We start from the raw sequence: 17,236 nt of genomic DNA, 5'->3' as shown, positions 1-17,236 counted from the left end.
TTCATTGGTGAATTCATTCTCAAATTGCTTTTACTTTCTCAGGGCTAGGACTGATTCCATCTTTGTTAATTGTCTGTCCCAAAAACTTGATCTGATGTATGTGGAAAATGGATTTTTCCTTATTTAGCTTCTGTCGAGACTGACTGATTAAGCTGAGAACTTCATTGAGGGTTTTGTCAAGTTCTTACATCAATGACCCATATATCAAAATATCACCCACAAAAACTACAACTCCATCTGTGTTTATTAACAGTTTTGCCATCTTTCTTTGAAAAATTTGAGATGCACTGGTAATCCCAAAAATAATCTTTGAAAGCAAAATCTCCCAGAGGGTGTGATAAATGTAGGCTGATTCGCATTCTCTTAAACTAAAGGAATTTGCCAGATTCCACTAAAGAATCCATCTTGGAAAATACAGTAGCTCCTTTCACTTTGGGGAAGAAGTCATCCAGTGTTGAGAAGATATATTTTTCTGACAACTGCTACATTATATCTTTTAAGATCCTCACAGATTTGTATTTTTCCACGTTTTTGTAATCAGTACCACTGGGGCTCACCATGCTGTTGGCTCAGAGATTTTCTCAATTATGCCAATCCATTCCAATCTCTTTAACTCAGTTTCCACTTTATGAAGCAATTGGATAGGAATCCTGTGAGGTGTATGTACACTAGATGGTTCAGGATTATCTCTTAAGATCATTTGTACTGTATCTCCTTTCAAAAGTCCAATATCACCAAATACTCAGTGAAGTTCTAACACCTTTCTCACTAGGCCCATTATGGCTGCCACACTGTGGCTGAGAAGGTTGTTGGTCTTTGATCCTTTGATCACATGCACACTGAATGCGAAGCTTTCATCTTTGAAAGTTGTTTCTGTGGTGAACTAGCGCGTGCTGTTCAAAATACCTTCAGGGCTAGTCAGGACTGTATCAGTGATTTCAACTCTGGGAGGGGTTGAAGGTGGTTATATGTCCCTTGTGATACGTCTGTCACATCTGCTCCTAGTAAATGTTAAAGTCAATAGTTTTTCCATAAATATTTAGTTTCACTCTCCATTCAGGCTCTGTCTCATCACATGATCAATTCCAAAACAACAGCTCTTAACTGTCAGTTCTCTGACTGTCTTAGTGCAGCAAAGAGCTGCAAAATGTCCATATTGTGTACAAAACTGTGTCTTGTAGCTTTGGCTGGACATATCTTTCTCTGGTTATGAATTTTTTCACATCTTGTACATTTAGTCTGAAAGATTTGTAGTTTGCCTGGGACTTTTCCCTCCTTGCCTCAGGGGTTTAAAAATTATTTTTAGCAGTCATGCTGTCTCTCTACAGTTTCTTAGCTATTTTCTAGTTTTGCAAGTTGTACTTGCATTTTGTTTTGCTGCTGCATTTGCTCAGTCTGCTTTGTGATCTAGACAGCTGTTTGTAGAGTTAAATCTGTCTTTAGTTGTAGCTAAGTGAGAGCTTTTATTGGTAAGCCCCATGACCTATCTCTGATATTTTCATGTTTTACAGTCCCAAAATTGCAGTTTTCCACAAAGGCATGCACAGCTCTTATAAGAGATTCAGCAGATTCCCATGGTTCTTGAATTCTCTGCTGACAACATACCCTTTCAGAAACCACATTTCTCTGGGGTACAAAGTATGCATCAAACACAGACAGAACTCTTTAATGGTCATCTTTGTGACTATCATCAGCAAATCACAGAATTTTAAGATACACTCTCCCTGCTTCCCCACAGCATAATTTAAAGACAATATCTGGATGGCTCCAATTTCCTGGTGGAATTTACTAGCAATGTGGAATTTTGGCAAAGCTCTGCTTCTACTCTCTCCATTTACAAAGTCTGTCAAAGCTGAAGTTTTCTAGGGCATCAAGGAGTGGCAAGTTGATGGGATTGATCCTGCAGCATTTGTTGCTTTTTTCTTCTTCTTTGCTGTTTTCTTTCCATTTCTGTTCTCCTCTGGCACTAGTTAGGTTACCTTTACTTCTGACACATCACATACCCCTTGTGCATGGTAGGTTGCAGAGTACCTAGCAGGCTTCTGTACCAGATTTGGAGTGGCTACAGAACTCCCTCCCCTCATGCAGCAACACAAGAGCTGCAGTTTCTTTGACTGTGACCACCTCAGAGTCAGTACCTTAAGCACAGTATAGCCAAGTGGCAGAACACCCCAACACAGTGGTTCTCAACCAGGGGTACACAGAGGTCTTCTAGGGGGTACCTCAATTCATCTAGATATTTGCCTAGTTTTACAACAGGCTACATAAAAAGCACTAGCAAAGTCATTACAAACTAAAATTTCATTCAGACCATGACTTGTTTATACTGCTCTATAGACTATACCAGGGGTTGGCAACCTTTCAGCAGTGGTTTGCAGAGTCTCCATGTATACACTCTAATTTAAGGCTTTGTGTGCCGGTAATACATTTTAACGTTTTTTGGAAGGTCTCTCTAAGTCTATAATATATAACCAAACTACTGTTATATGTAAAGTAAACAAGGTTTTCAAAATATTTCAGAAGCTTTATTTAAAATTAAATTAAAATCCAGATTTTAGTTTTCCAGTGTCTGGTGGCACATATTTAGATACTTTAAGCTGCACACAGGCTTCTGAGTTATAAGTGGATAACCAGCTGGCAGGAAGTCAGCAGCTGGAACCCCAGATCAGCAGCTGAGGTGAGTGGAGCTGGCAACTGGTAGGGCTGAAAGCCTGGACCCTGTCTGGCAGGGGGCCTGCGTTGGAACTCCAACCAGAAGCAAGGTGAGTGGGGCTGCGTCAGGACCCCGGCTGGCAAGGGCACAGCAGCGGGAACCCCAGAGGGGGTTTCAGCTGCCGGCTCCTGCAAGCTGAGGTCTCAGCCTGCTGCTAGCCTGAGGTTCCTTCTCCCAGGTCAGCAGTGGGTGCTGAGTGGGGCTGCGGCAGGGGGGACCCCGGCTAGCAAGGGGCCAGCAACAGGAACCCCAGCGCAGCGGCTCCTGCCAGCTGGGGTCTCAGCCTGCTGCCAGCCTGGGAGAAGGAAGCCCAGGCCAGCAGCGGGCGCTGAGTGGGACCGGCGGTGGGAGCCCAGCTGGCAGGAGCTGGCGGTGGAAACCCCAGAGCGGTGGCGGGCTGAGCGGCTCAGCCCGCCACCGCTCTGGGGTTTCGGCTGCCAGCTCCTGCCTCAGCTCGCCGCCAGCCTGGGGTTCCTTCCCTCAGGCCAGCAGTGGGTGCTGAGTGGGACCAGCGGCGGGACCCTGGCTGGTAAAGGGCCAGCAGCAGGAACCGCAGAGCGGCGGTGGGCTGAGCAGCTCAGCCTGCCCCGGGTGCCATCAAAAATCGGCTGCTGACCCCTGGACTATACACTGAAATGTAAGTACAATATTTATATTCTAATTGATTTATTTTATAAGTATATGGTAAAATTGAGAAAGTAAGCAATTTTTCAGTAATAATGTGCTGTGACACTTTGCCAGTTTTATGGCTGATTTTTTAAGAAAGTACTTTTTAAGTAAGGTGAAACTTAGGAGCATGCAAGACAAATCTGCCTCCTGAAAAGGGTTCAGTGTCTGGAAAGGTTAAGAGATACTGCAGTAACACAGGTTTCAGTGGTAGCCGTGTTAGTCTGTATCAGCAAACCCCCCACAAAATGAAGTCATTGTGGCACCTTAGAGACTAACAAATTTATTTGGGCATAAACTTTTGTGGGCTAGAACCCACTTCATCAGATGTATGAAGTAAAAGATAGAGGAGCAGGTATAAGTACATAAAAGGATGTGGGGTGCTTTACCAAGAGTTAAGTCAGTCTAACAAGATAAATCAATTAACAGCAGGATACCAAGGGAGGGGAAATAATTTTTGAAGTGGTAAGAGAGTGGCCCATTGCAGACAGTTGACAAGAAGGTGTGAGTAACATTAGGGAGAAATTAGCATTGGGGAAATTACAAAATTTAAATTTTGTAATGACCCAACCACTCCCAGTCTTTATTCAAGCCTAATCTGATGGTCTCTAGTTTGCAAATTACTTCCAGTTCTGCAGCCACAACACCCGACAGAGTGGAGATAATATTTAATACAGCTCCCTGTAATGATGCTGGTTCTGGCAGGACCCAACTGAGAGTGCCAATTCAGGACAAATTGCTTAAAACAGGGCAGTTACAGCCCAAGGCTGGGGTTTTTCCACCTCTAAGGCAAACCAAACCAGCCAGCCAAAAAGGACTTTGGTCTCACTTCACTGGCTAACCACAGGTCACACAAGCAATTCCTTTAGATACTCCAGTTTTCCAGTATCACCACCAGTGCCACTCGTCATCGGGATGAATGGTTATGAAAACCAATACCCCAGTAAAAGAAAAAAAAGGTTCTCTCGCTCCCAAAGAACTAAGCCCCAGACCCAGATCAATATACAAATCACATCTGACCCACAAATCACGCTGTTGCCAATCCTTTAGAATCTAAAATCTAAAGGTTTATTCATAAAAAGAAAAAGATCTAGATGAGAGCTAGAATTGGTTAAATGGAATCAATTACATACAGTAATGACAAAATTCTTGGTTCAGGCTTGCAGCAGTGATAGAATAAACTGCAGGTTCAAATCAAGTCTCTGGAGTACATCCACATCTGGGATGGGTCATCAGTCCTTTGTGTAAAGCTTCCGTAGCAAAGTCCCTCCAGAGGTATGAGGCAGGATTGAAGACCTGATGGAGATGAGGCATCAGCCTTTTATAGTCTTTTCCAGGGATAAGAACCTCTTTGTTCTTTCTGTGGAAAATTACTGTAAAATGGAGTCTGAAGTCACATGGGCAAGTTCCTGCAAACTTTGCTGAGTCTCAAGGCATATCTACCATTCTCTCAATGGGTCAATTGTGTAGCTGATGGTCCTTAATGGGCCATCAAGCAGGCTAGGCAGAGCTAATACCAACTTGTCTGGGGTGTCACCCAGAAGCAGAGCATAAATTTGAAATACAGACAGTATAGCACCAATATTCATAACTTCAACTACAAAAATGACACATGAATACAGACAGGTCTTAGACACCTCATTGACTCCCTTTATACAAGACTTGATGCACCTACAGGACTTTGGTTGCAGCCATGTTCTGTATTGTCCCAGTTCAAAGCAATAAGGTGACACTCCCTCTGCCCCCTGCTATGTTTCTTGTTCAGTTCCGAAAGACAATCGCGCTTCCCCGATTTGTTACCATTGTCACGTGACAAGCCCTCGGGATCCGCCCCGGATCTAAGACACTGTCTCCAGAGTGCTGGCAGCAGCCCAGTCAGCCTGCATGCTGGGAAATGCCAATCTCACAGACCATACCCCTTCCTGGACGCTTCTGAAGGGAATTCTATACTCAGACCCCGCCCTCGAGTATCGCCATTGGCCCTCACTCCGCCAATCAATGCGTCTTGATTGGGCCCGCTCCGCCCCAGCCTAGGCAGGCCAGATCCTGCCTCTCCCCTTGCGTTGAGGTTGCGTCACCGTCCGCGCGCCGCTCTCTGATTGGTCAGCGGTGTGGCTGCGGCCCCGCCCTTGCCTTTTGCCCGTTCGCCGTCGGCCAATGGGGCGGTTTGTTTGGGGTTTGGAGGGGGTATCGACGCGCGCTCAGCTGGGCCCGCATCTCTCCGCTGTGCTCCCCCCGCTGCCGCCGGCCTCAGGGTGACGAGGAAGCGGAACCGCGTCCAGCGTCCAGGCCCCTGTACGCTGCCCGCTGCAGGGTCGAGATCGAGGGGTGGGGGCTGCTGCTCCGGTCGGTGGGGCCGGAGGGCCCTCGGAGAACGGCCTGCTGTGCCGGCCGGGGGCAGAGGCCGTGGTTGAGGGAGCCTGGGGCGCAGGCTTCGCCTCTCCGGCCGAGCACGCACTGCTGCAGAAACAACGGATGTGGGGGGACAGCTGGAACCGAAGGATATTGGCGTGCTGAGGCAGCTGCACGAGCTGGCGGATTAGGGGTGTAACTGGGGGGACCTGGGGCTGCCGGAGCCAGAAAATCAACCGGAGAACCTGGGGCGCAAAGGCTGTAGCGGGGTATTGATGCATCAGGTAACCCTTCATTAGAAGATGGGGCCTCTAGTATCTGGGGAAGGGGGGGCGTCTGCATCAAGAAAAAGAGGAGCAATTTTAGGAAGCCAAACTTGGTATCTATATTTTGTGTGTGGAACGGTATTTTGCCCGTGGGCCCTGAAGACTCTGCCGCTGTCTTCCCTCTCATGTGTTTTTGGGTCTAAAGAAGGACAGGCGAACCATAGATCAATTCCTTATTAAAACACATTTTTCTAGCCTTAATACATTTTTGGGAAGAAGAGAAGTGCCTATAGAGGAGAGTGTGGGTTTTACCAGAGGAAGGGGTAGCAGAGCATGAAGATATGGAAAAGCAAAGGCTATAAAGGTGTCAAGATTTTTCCGTTTTAGAGGAAAAGGAAAAACAGGTGTAATGTGGAGAAGAGAGTTACGCGACAACAGCTGGGTGGGTGAATTGGGAGGAGAGTTGCCACTGTGATAAGCATGAGAGGTTTTAGCCAGAAGAGTTTATAGAAGAAACTGTTGGAAAGTAGGGTTACACTGAGACTTGCTTTTTCTGCTACTTCAGTAGCCATTACACCGCCTTTCATTATACAGATTTTGTTCTGATAGGGAGAGTACATTTTCTTCCCTGTTGCCTTGGTTGTTGGGAGGATGTATTCCTTTAATTTGTGGCCATGAAACAAACGGTGGGCTTGTAACCACCCTCATTCAACCAAAGGGATTGAACCCCCCTTAAATATCATACACCCCTAGTCTTATTAGTAGGTAAAAATAAAAAAAACACAACAACAACAACAACAACAATTTTTTTTTTGGAACAAGTTGTAAATTGCCTTGTGTGTAGTTGGGGTGATTTGTCAGATGTATCGCTTACCACGTTTTAATGTGTATTAAGGGTTGTGTACGCTGTTGACAGAACATTTCCCAAAATAATTCTACAGTTGTAAATATAATGGCTTAATTTAAAGCATAGGGAGAAAAACATGTACTTTTAACGTCATCCCTTTTAATCAAAATCACTGTACTATGCAATGGTTGTGCAGCCACCACACTCCTTTTAAAATGCATTATAGTCTTGTCTGCTTTTTCTGTATTCACTTCAGTGTGTAGTAAATGTTTTAGTTTTGTTGTTACTTGGAATTTTATTAATTTGTTGGCAGTTGGTTTTTCTTATTTGAATTTGGACTATGGATTCTGGTTTTGTGATAAGGCGATCGCATTACTGTTGCTAGATCGTTCTATTTTATTTTAGTATGGCGTCTTTCTTGAAAGGTGTAGTCTTGTTGTTTTTAGATATAGTGTCTGTAATATTTTCCCCTTCTGTAAAAATTAAATCTGCTAAAAGTCTGTGTCTAAAACCTTTCGTGTGTAGTGTGAGATTTTCCACTGAATTAAAAATAATAATTGAGCAGATTTATGAACCAGAGCAAAGCAAGTGGTCAGGCTATCGGCTACAGTGGGTCCAAATGTCAATTTTGGAATTAAAGATGATGTATAATGCATTTCAGTGGCAGCAGAGCCCAGTTAAGTGGACTTCTAACAAATAATGTGCTTAAACTTTTTACTTGGCAAAGTGATTGCAGAATCTCTTTGAGCAGAACGGTTTTCTTTAGGGTTCAAAAAACGACAGCAAATGTTTGGATCTGAGCGTTTTGTGGCTTTTTTAAAAAAATTGGGGTGGGGGCTTACAATAAGTATAAAAATGATGGAAGTTGATGACGTAGCAAGCAAAGTTCATGGCTTTGGAAAGCCAAATCCTTTCCCGGTGTGCCGTTTTTAAAATGCAAACGTTGACAGGCGATCAGCCCCCAAAGCGATGCTCCTTTGCAAAGACACCAGAGCTTTTGGGCTCATTGTATACTTGACGGTCTGCCACCTTCCTGGGGAAAAAGTTCCAGCTTAGGCTAAAGCAGAAGGGTGCCTGGTAATTTGAAAGGGGGTGGTGGTGGTTGGAAATCTTCATAGCCTTGGCCAGTCCCAGCCCCAGAGAGAGAGAGAGAGAGAGACAGACAGAGAGAAGGAGAAGCTGCTGCTGCTGCATCTAGGAATATGAATTTCCCCCCCTCAGCAGGTCGGATCACCTCGGCTCCATGGTGAGGAGAAAGAAGAGCCCCCCTGGGCCAGAGGAACAGCACAATGGGTAGGATGGGGTGGGGGCGAGTCACTTTTAGGAGCCCCTGTCCATGCTCTGCGCTCCCCCTGTTCCGCTGGGGTTTTTTTGGTGGCTGTTTTTCTCTGTGTGTGTGTGTGTGTGCTTGTCGAGCGCTTCCAAACGCCTGAGTTTGGCTTGGCAATTTCCTTGCCAAAGGCGCTTCTAATCCCTTCAGGAAGGTGCCAGGGGTCTGCCGGGGACGCCTGGCTCCCTTTTGGGGTGGTTTAGGGGGTTTCCTATGGGGCTTTTCCCCTCCCACCCTTCGGCACAGGTTGTTGGGTCGGGACAGCAAACGAAAGGGGATTTAGTAACAAACAACGGCGGCCATGTTGAGAGGAATTTCTGCAGCTAAACTTCTCCCCTCTCAGCCCAGGGATTTTCTTCCCTCTCTAGTGGGGGGTCTGTGGCTTGACTTTGTGCCCCCCCTCTTTTCTTTCTCTCCTCCCCAACAGGATGACAGTGAAGCTGGGAGACAGCAGCGGGGAGGAAGGGGTGAAAAAGCTAGGCAAGCGAGCAGGAGGAGATGAGTCCCTGGAAGAAGGGGCAGGAAGAGGAGGAGAGGCAGCTCCAGGCAGGAGCAGCACAAAGAAAGAAGAGAAGATTATTAACAACAACACTAATAACCCCTCATCCAGCTCCAATATCCCCCAAGCCCCATCTTCTCTCCAGCCCTCCCACAGCCAGGACCAGCATCATTTTCTCAGGTCCAGTGTCAGACCTCAGAGCAAGAGGTTAAGGAAGGATTCTCAGGCATCCTGCTCAGTTGGCAATAGCAGCAACACTACTGCAAAAGGAAAAGGTACTGTATTCTGTCACCCCTAAAACACACACAAGGGGCAAGGGTGGAGGTGGGGGTCAAGTGCATTTTCAGAGGCTGACAGTTTTGTCCTTCAGATGCTATCTTTTGTGATGTTTTTTTGTTTTGTTTTGTTTCTTGTAGTAGCTGAATTCCTCTGTGTCCCCCAAGGTTTGAGCTTGAATGCTGCCCACTCTCATGTTTCAGTTGCAAAAATGGGCACTTTGGATGTGTGCATGGATATTTTCCCCCTCTCCATTTAATATCAATGAGGATATTTAACACCTGCATTTACTCTGTAAATTCCTTTATTTTGGCTAGTAAATTAGAATGTGGCAAAATGGGTTGGGTTAGGTTAGGTGATTACGCACAGAATTATTAGCATTGGGCTATAACAGAATATTTATTGAGTGTGCAGGATAATATCTGAAAGAGAGGTTGCTGTCTGTCCCCCACACGATAATTTGAGACTATTGCAACAAAGAACTCTGGCTTTGGGAACATGTCTGAAATTTACATTCTATAAACATGCCTAACCATGTTGCCTTAGGTTCCCTGCAGCATCCTTTGTTAGTGTGTTACTAGTTCAGAAATGTCCAGGGCACTTGTATGTTATTTCACTTTAGTTCCATGGATGACTTCTTCAGAGCTGTTGCTTCTTTAGATAGAAGGAACAGGGGAAAGGATATTTGAGAGACTTGGTACTATTATGTGCACACTGTGCTTTCTGGTTGACACCTGGCTCTATAATTGGTTATACTTGGTTATAATTTTAGTTACTTTGGGCACCAATACTTAAGTGTATTTTCATTATTTTAAGGATAAGTAATGCTTTGTTGTTCTTAACCTTTTTATCTAAGTAAGCAATTTTTACCTCCACCTGCCCTTAAAAATAACGCAGTACTTCTTAAATATGTTTCAGAGGTGACCTTACCTCTTCTTTCCCAAGTACTGAATCTTCACATAGTATACAGAAGGTAAAAATACTGAGAACCAATATTAGCTTTGCGTTAAAAATAAATAAAATATAACTTTGCAAGGTACCATGTTCCATTAGATGTATTTAAACAAAACTTTTAATTATGTTGTGTGGCAAATATTTTTGTAAAGTTTACAAAAGTACTTTTTTATAGGTTTAGTAAATTCTACTTAATATTTTAAAGCCTCAGAAAAATCTTCAATGTGGGGTGTCTAGTACTGAGAAGTCTAGATAATTCTCTCCCCAATGCACTTAAACAAAATAAACAGAAGAATAGTTGAGATGCAGCTAATTATTTTAAGGATTGTAAGTAGTAGTACTCTTATCTCTCTGGGATGTATATATTCCATAATCAGCATGGTAAATGTGTATGTATTTGTATATATTATATATTAAATGTATACACATATTTTCAAAACAGTGGAATGGCTTGAAATGGCCTTGCTTACACTAAATCAGCAACCAAGCTCCATTTATTTTAAGATTCATATACTGAAATTAACAAAAGAAAGTTATGCACAATACAGTCTGACTAGAATCTTTTCGGTAATTAGAGAAACAGATCACTGTACCTGATTATATTTTGTCCATGTTTTGGGGAATTTTATTAAATCATTGAGGACAGTCGATAACACATTTCAAATTGAGAACAGCTAGAAACTCCACTTGGCTAGTTTTGCTGAGAAGGCATTGGAAGTGGTTCCTCTGATATGGCTGTCGTTGTATCTGTCAGAATCTTAGAGAATGGAACTGTGGAGTGTGGGGATGCTTCTGAATTTGAATTCTTTATGTCCAAACATGTAGGCTCTGAAACATTTTACTGTTTTGTCTAAATTCTCTCTGTGACAGTGACATGTCTTGTGATGAAAACTTAAAGGTGTTTAGATTCCAAGTGAAGTACCACACAGTGTGAGCTTCCTGCAGGAAACAAATTGAAGGAAGGAGGCTTTTAGCAGCGATTTTTAATTCAGTTTTCTTTATCTCATTTCCCATCCCATACTCAAACCCTTCCTCTCCACCCCCACAAAAAATTATGCATTTGAGCAGGTTACTGTCATCAGCTTGTGCTTTGCTGCAGTACTCATGTGGGATTCCCCAACCCTTTAGATCTGCTATCAGAGCTCAAGCCTTTCCATTGGCATGTTGCTGCCAGATGACAACTGCAAGGGCCATGTTAACACTGGCCATTCAGCAGCTACATTTGGACCATATCAGAAATCCACCTTGTGATATGGTCGTCCAATATAATACACTCTAGAGATGTAAATAACATTTAAAAACAGTAACCGTGTAACAGATTACAATTCTATCGGTTACAGGGTTAAACGTTTACCTGGGGAACTAGGAGTACGGGGGCGGTGCTGCAGCACTCCTACATTTTACGAGGGGCTCCCTGCTGCTGGCCCCCTGGCAACCCGGAGGGAACACGGGCGCGCTGGGATGCTGGGCGGCAGCAGAGCAGCAGCCGGGCATTCGGGTGTGAGACCGGCAACCGGGATGGACCTCGGGCGTGCTGGGATGCTGGGCAGCAGCAGGGTGACAGCTGGGACCTCGGGCGCAGGACCGCCAACCGTGATGGACCCTGGTAGCCTGGAGGGATCCCAGACACGGGGCCTGCAGCCCGGAGGGACCCCGGGCATGCGGGGCGGCAGCTGGGACTCCTGGTGCATGGCTGCTGGGACCCTGGGTGGAGTTTAACCGTTAACAGGAACCAATAAGCATCAACCTTATCGGTTAACCTACATCCCTAATATACTGATGATTACCTTTCCAAATATTCTTAAAGAATTCTTTCAGAATCTTTGGAACTCTCGCTTGGGAATGTGTGGAGAGGTTGTCAGGAGGGAAATTAGCGAAGGTACAGTCATTAAACATAGCATTTAATTTCTTTTAAATAGTAGCTCGTCACAGGGCATTGGTTGGGCCTCATCATTTGTTATGATTTACCTGTAAGTGATGTTTGGTTTAAAAAAAAAAAAGAGTTTTATTTGTAGCAATTTGTGCTGTTTGGGCATATCATTTTAGTAAACCAATTATATAAATAATAAACTTATTTAGGATATAATTAAAAGTGATGGGGGGGGAAATAGTTTGACTATAATTTGAAGAGGAATCAGTGGAGTTTAGGGAACTTTTTATCCATTCTCTTTCTCAGATTCTGTTCAGCAGAGGGAAATCTCTTGGGAACTTTGACTTTAAAATAAGTAGGAATGTATTTCCAGCTGGATTCTAGGGTTGCAGCTCTTGCTCCATTAGCACACTGAGTTGTTGCATTTTGCAGTTTAGGGAAAAGGGACATAAGCAGCATCTTGAAGTGAAACATCAATGCTGTTTTTCTCTGTCCTGCACATTTTTTCACTTGCTGAGTGATTTATCTAGTGCGTTGTGTGTATCAGATAAGCCTAGCTCCATCCTCTTTGGACCTCCCTGTTCAGGTAGTTGAAGACTGTTATCAAATCCCCCCTCACTCTTCTCTTCTGCAGACTAAATAACCCCAGTTCTCTCAGCTTCTCCTCGTAAGTCATGTGCCCCAGCCCACTAATAATTTTTGTTGCCCTCTGCTGGACGCGCTCCAATTTGTTCACATCCCTTCGATAGTGGCGGGGGGACGGGGACCAAAACTGGATGCAATACTCCAGGTTTGGACTCACCAGTGCCGAATATTGGGGAATAATCACTTCCCTCAATCTGCTGGCAATGCTCCTAATACAGCCCAATATGCCGTTGGCCTTCTTGGCAACAAGGGCACACTGCTGACTCATATCCAGCTTCTTGTCCACTGGTCCTTTTCTGCAGAGCTGCTGCATAGCCATTCGGTCCCCAGCCTGTAGCAGTGCATGGGATTCTTCTTTCCTAAGTGCAGGACTCTGCACTTGTCCTTGCTGAACCTGATCAGATTTCTTTTGTCCCAATCCTTCCAATTTGTCTAGGTCACTCTGGGCCCTATCCCTACCCTCCAGCATACCTACCTCTCCCCCCGAGCTTAGTGTCATCTGCGAACTTGCTAAGGGTGCAATTCATCCCATCATCCAGATCATTAATAAAGATGTTGAACAAAACCAGCCCAGGACCAACCTCTGGGGCACTCTGCTTGATACCGGCTGCCAACTAGACATCAAGCCATTGATCACTACCTGTTGAGCCCAACAATCTAGCCAGCTTTCTTTTCACCTTATAGTCCATTCATCCACTCCATACTTCTTTAACTTCCTGGCAAGAATACTGTGGGAGACCGTATCAAAAGCTTTGCTAAAGTCAAGATATATCACATCCACCGCTTTCCCCATATCCACAGAGCCATTAATCTCATCATAGAAGGCAATCAGGTTGGTCAGGCATGACTTACCCTTGGTGAATCCATGTTGACTGTTCCTGATCACCTTCCTCTCCTCCATGTGCTTCAAAATAGATTGATTTTTCCAGGGACTGAAGTGAGGCTCACCAGTCTGTAATTCCCCAGGTTCTCTTTCTTCCCTTTTTTAGAGATGGGTAATATATTCGCCTTTTTCCAATTGTCCGGGACCACCTCCGATCGCCACAAATTTTCAAAGGTAATGGCCAATGTCTCTGCAATCACATCAGCCAACTCCCTCAGCACCCTTGGATGCAGTAGATCTGGACCCATAGACTTGTGCATGTCCAGCTTTTCTAAATAGACCGTAACCTGTTCTTTCACCACTGAGGACTGCTTACTTCCTCCCCATACTGTGGTGCCCAGTGCATCAGTCTGGGAGCTGACCTTGTCTGTGAAGACCGAGGCAAAAAAAAGCATTGAGTACTTCAGCTTTTCCCACATCATCTGTGACTAGGTTGCCTGCCCCATTCAGTAAGGGTCTCACACTTTCCTGACCACCTTCTTGTTTCTAACATACCTGTAGAAACTCTTCTTGTTACCCTTCACATCCCTTGCTAAATATTCTTCTGTATCTGGCCCTGTAAAATTCACTAGGAAGAGGAACCCCAAATTGATTCTTGGGCCTCCATGTGTTGCGTGTGCTATAGGACATGTATTAGGGCACTGGTTAACTGCAAATTATACTCATGCAAACAGGAAACCTTTTTGAGATACTTGATTTTTTTTTACCCTTGAGCTTTGAAAATTGGTTTAATCTCTGTGCACAGCCCCAGCTTCTGCCACAGCTGCGAGGGGAATCCATGACTAAATCATATCCTTAATTATAACAAATTAATAAGGAAAGCTGTCTAATGATACTCTTTTAAATAAACTATGCCCAAGGTGGGTTGACACAAAATATGTCCGTAAATTTCAACTTTGTGTATGTACAACTTAGCTAAATTCTGTGTTAAATTTTGTCATTTAAAAAAAACCTCTTGCTTGCTGAAGCACTGTATGCTAATTATTTTTTGTCTGATTGCATTTCCCCCCAGCTATATTATAAAATCCTGTAAGGGGGGTGTGTAAGTGAAAGATTATAGTTGAAGTGCTCACATATACGATAGAGATACCGTTAAGTTTCTTAAGCTTGCTAAGTAATTTTGCAAGGTGGAAATACAAATGAGCACTCAGTTGTATGCCTAGTGCTGGTGTCTAAAATGCACACCTCTTTTTAGCCCTTTCTTTTAATGTGAGAGCAAGTGAACACTGATTTACTATGGGTGGGAGCCTCATGCCATGTTTATTTAAAATGGTGTACAATGTGTGCAGATGTACCATACCCATACTAGCCATGTCTATCTCTGCACTTGTTAAAGTATGTATTGTGTAGAGCAGTGGTTTTCAAACTTTTTTTTTTCTGGTGACCCATTTGAAGAAAATTGTTGATACCTGTGACCCAACAGGGCTGGGGATGAGGAGTTTGGGGTGTGGGAGGAGTTCAGGGCTGGGGCAGAGGGTTGGCATGAGGGCCCTGGAGTGGGGTCATGAATGAGGGGTTCAGGGTGTGGGAGAGGGCTCTGGGCTGGGGCAGGGGTTTGGGGTGTGGGAGGGGGTCAGGGCTTGGGGCTGGGGTTGAGGGGTTTGGGGTGCAAGAGGGGGCTCTGGGCTGGGGCAGGGGATTGGGGCCTGGGGTTACCTCACATGGTTCCCGATCAGCAGTGCAGTAGGGGTGCTAAGGCAGGCTTCCTGCCTGTCCTGGCACCGTGGACTGCGCTATGCCCCGGAAGTGACTGGCAGCAGGTCTGCCTCCTAAGTGGAGGTGTGCAAGTGGTTCCGCGCAGCTCTTGTCTGCAGGCACTGGCCCCCAGCTCCTATTGGCTGGCAATCAGCCAATGGGAATGCGGAGCTGGTGCTCAGGATGGGGGCAGCAGGCGAAGCCCCATTGCCCCCCTGCCTGGGAGCTGGACCTGCTGCTGGCCGCTTCCAGGGCACAGTGCAGTGTCAGAAGAGGTAGGGACTAACCTGCTTCAGCTGTGCAGCACTGCTGACAGGTTTTTTAATGGCCTGGTCGCTGGTGCTGACCAGAGCCGCCACAACCCAGTACTGGGTCACGACCCACAGTTTGAAAACCACTGGTGAAGCGAATGCTTCTAAAGATGTTTTTTGCGTATAGGTCCCTGACAGCAATTAGAATGAAACAAGTTTAGCTATACTTCAGCTGTCTGATTTGTGTATGTAGTGTAGGGGAGATGGAAGAAGCGTGCTATTAGGCTTCATCTTTATTGGCCATTTAACTGCCTTGTTTGAATCATCAGGTGTCAGTAGTAAAACAGCGTGTGAACATATCCAGAGGCTAGTGCTGTCCTAGACTTATACTTGTGAGAGGCCCCATGCCCTTTGCTGTAAAAGGCAAACAGGCTATGAACTAGCTTTCCCATTACAGGGCAGATACTCAAACGGAAGCATCAGCCATGCCTGCTTTTTATCCTATTCCTAGCTGGAGCTGCCTTTCCCTCTCTGGGCAGAAAACAAATCAGATCCAGGCTTCAGCTTTGGAGGGTTGCCCCACAGGTCAAGATGCTTTGCTGAATTCCTGAAGTACATGCTTTTTGTGGGGTTGACTGATTAATTTTTTCACTGCAATATGTTGTGTTGTATCTGGCCAATGAAAGGATGCTGACTGCGGTTTAACAATGGGACTTATTTGTTTGGAGAGCAGTGAGGAAAAGGTTTCAACACGTGTCTTGTATTTGGTTGCTTTTTCAACAAGAAAGATATCGCTATGCACATAGCAGGGTGCTTTTGTAACCTTTCTGAAACCTAATCTGTTACATCTTACACACGTGCACCTTGGCCGTAGGGATAAGTATTTTGCTATTTAACTGTGCTGGACTGTTCAACTAATTCAAAGGCTCACATAAAATCCTAGAGCCAAGAAGGAATATTCTACCATAGTCTTTCTAATGCAATCCTTCAGCTAAGAAGTACTTCTGAAGAAGTTGTATGCAGTCCTAGTGTTACTGATTGCTATAATGAAAGGCCAAAACATCTAAAAAGGTTGTTCAAAAAGAATCTTTCCACATGCCTTTAAAAGATGGTATTCAATAGATATGCTTTAAGAAATGGAGACAAAAGCATATTTAACTCTTAATTTTGCCCTTGTTCTATGCAAATAACTGTAAAAGCCACATTCTTTTCCAACAGATATACCTGGTAGATGGTCAGCAGGCAGCTGACAAGTGACCCTTGAAAATGGCGTTTTGCATACTGTACTCCATTTTAATATTGGCCTGTAGGATGTGGATAAGGGGAGCCTAATCTAATGTATGTTCAGTTAGGCTGGTACAGGGGAAATTAACTCTCTATTGGAGAGTGACCCTTTGTATGCAGGACCCATCAGGTGAAGCTGTGAATTTTCTGACTTCTAAAAGGGGTGTGGGAGACCAAACATTAAGCTGCTGCCTAGAGCCTGGATGAAAGAACTCCTCATGGCTAGCCTTTATGAGACACAAGTGTTGTCTCTGACTCATCTACTGTATCTGATGTATGCAGTATTCCATTGTTTCTAACGTGCATGTTAGGTTTTTGCATTTCAATCCTTAAATTTGTTTAGTGCAATTTTTTAGCAAATTTCCTGTCTTTGCACTTCTAAGTGGAACATCTGGGTTCTCACAGTCAGAACACGACAATCATGAAGATAAAACTCAAGCCACACAAGAAGGAAACTAGCTCAGTTTTCTGAAGGCCAGATGGAATACTAATAGAGTCCTGTTCAGCCTAATGTGATTTCTGACCTCTTCATGTATGTGTACTTGTTTACTAGGCTAAGTACTAGATTTTACCAACAGTCCAGAATTTACAGAGGTTTAAACTTGCACAATTGATTGAGAGGCAGGCCAAGAGACCCAGCACAGAGGGACATGGTGAAGCTAGGCAGTGAGACCCAAAAACACCAGTCACAGAGGTCTGATGTAC

The 17,236-nt window shown here is 44.6% G+C and overlaps 1 protein-coding gene across 7 annotated transcripts in view; it reads left to right on the top strand.

Moving 5' to 3' along the window:
• The first annotated feature begins 5,534 nt into the window (after nt 1–5,534).
• CRAMP1 (cramped chromatin regulator homolog 1) overlaps nt 5,535–17,236 on the top strand; it is a 117,702-nt gene continuing 106,000 nt past the window's right edge. For 5 of the 7 annotated variants that reach the window (XR_005585658.1, XM_039492485.1, XM_039492483.1 and 2 more), the window contains exons 1-3: nt 5,535–6,015; nt 8,066–8,137; nt 8,602–8,948. Coding sequence is in view for 6 of the 7 variants with exons in the window: in XM_039492485.1 (XP_039348419.1) it covers nt 8,088–8,137; nt 8,602–8,948 (397 nt within the window). In the remaining variant the exon portion in view is untranslated. Of the gene's footprint in view, nt 6,016–8,065; nt 8,138–8,601; nt 8,949–17,236 lie in introns of those variants that run through there. The other 2 variants (XM_039492486.1, XM_039492487.1) reach the window with 2 other exon arrangements.

The sequence above is a fragment of the Mauremys reevesii genome, linkage group 10 (assembly GCF_016161935.1).
Source record: "Mauremys reevesii isolate NIE-2019 linkage group 10, ASM1616193v1, whole genome shotgun sequence".
Classification (NCBI taxonomy): Eukaryota; Metazoa; Chordata; order Testudines; family Geoemydidae; genus Mauremys; species Mauremys reevesii.
The sequence above is the reverse complement of the archived record's forward strand: the minus strand, read 5'-3'. Positions and strand labels throughout refer to the sequence as shown.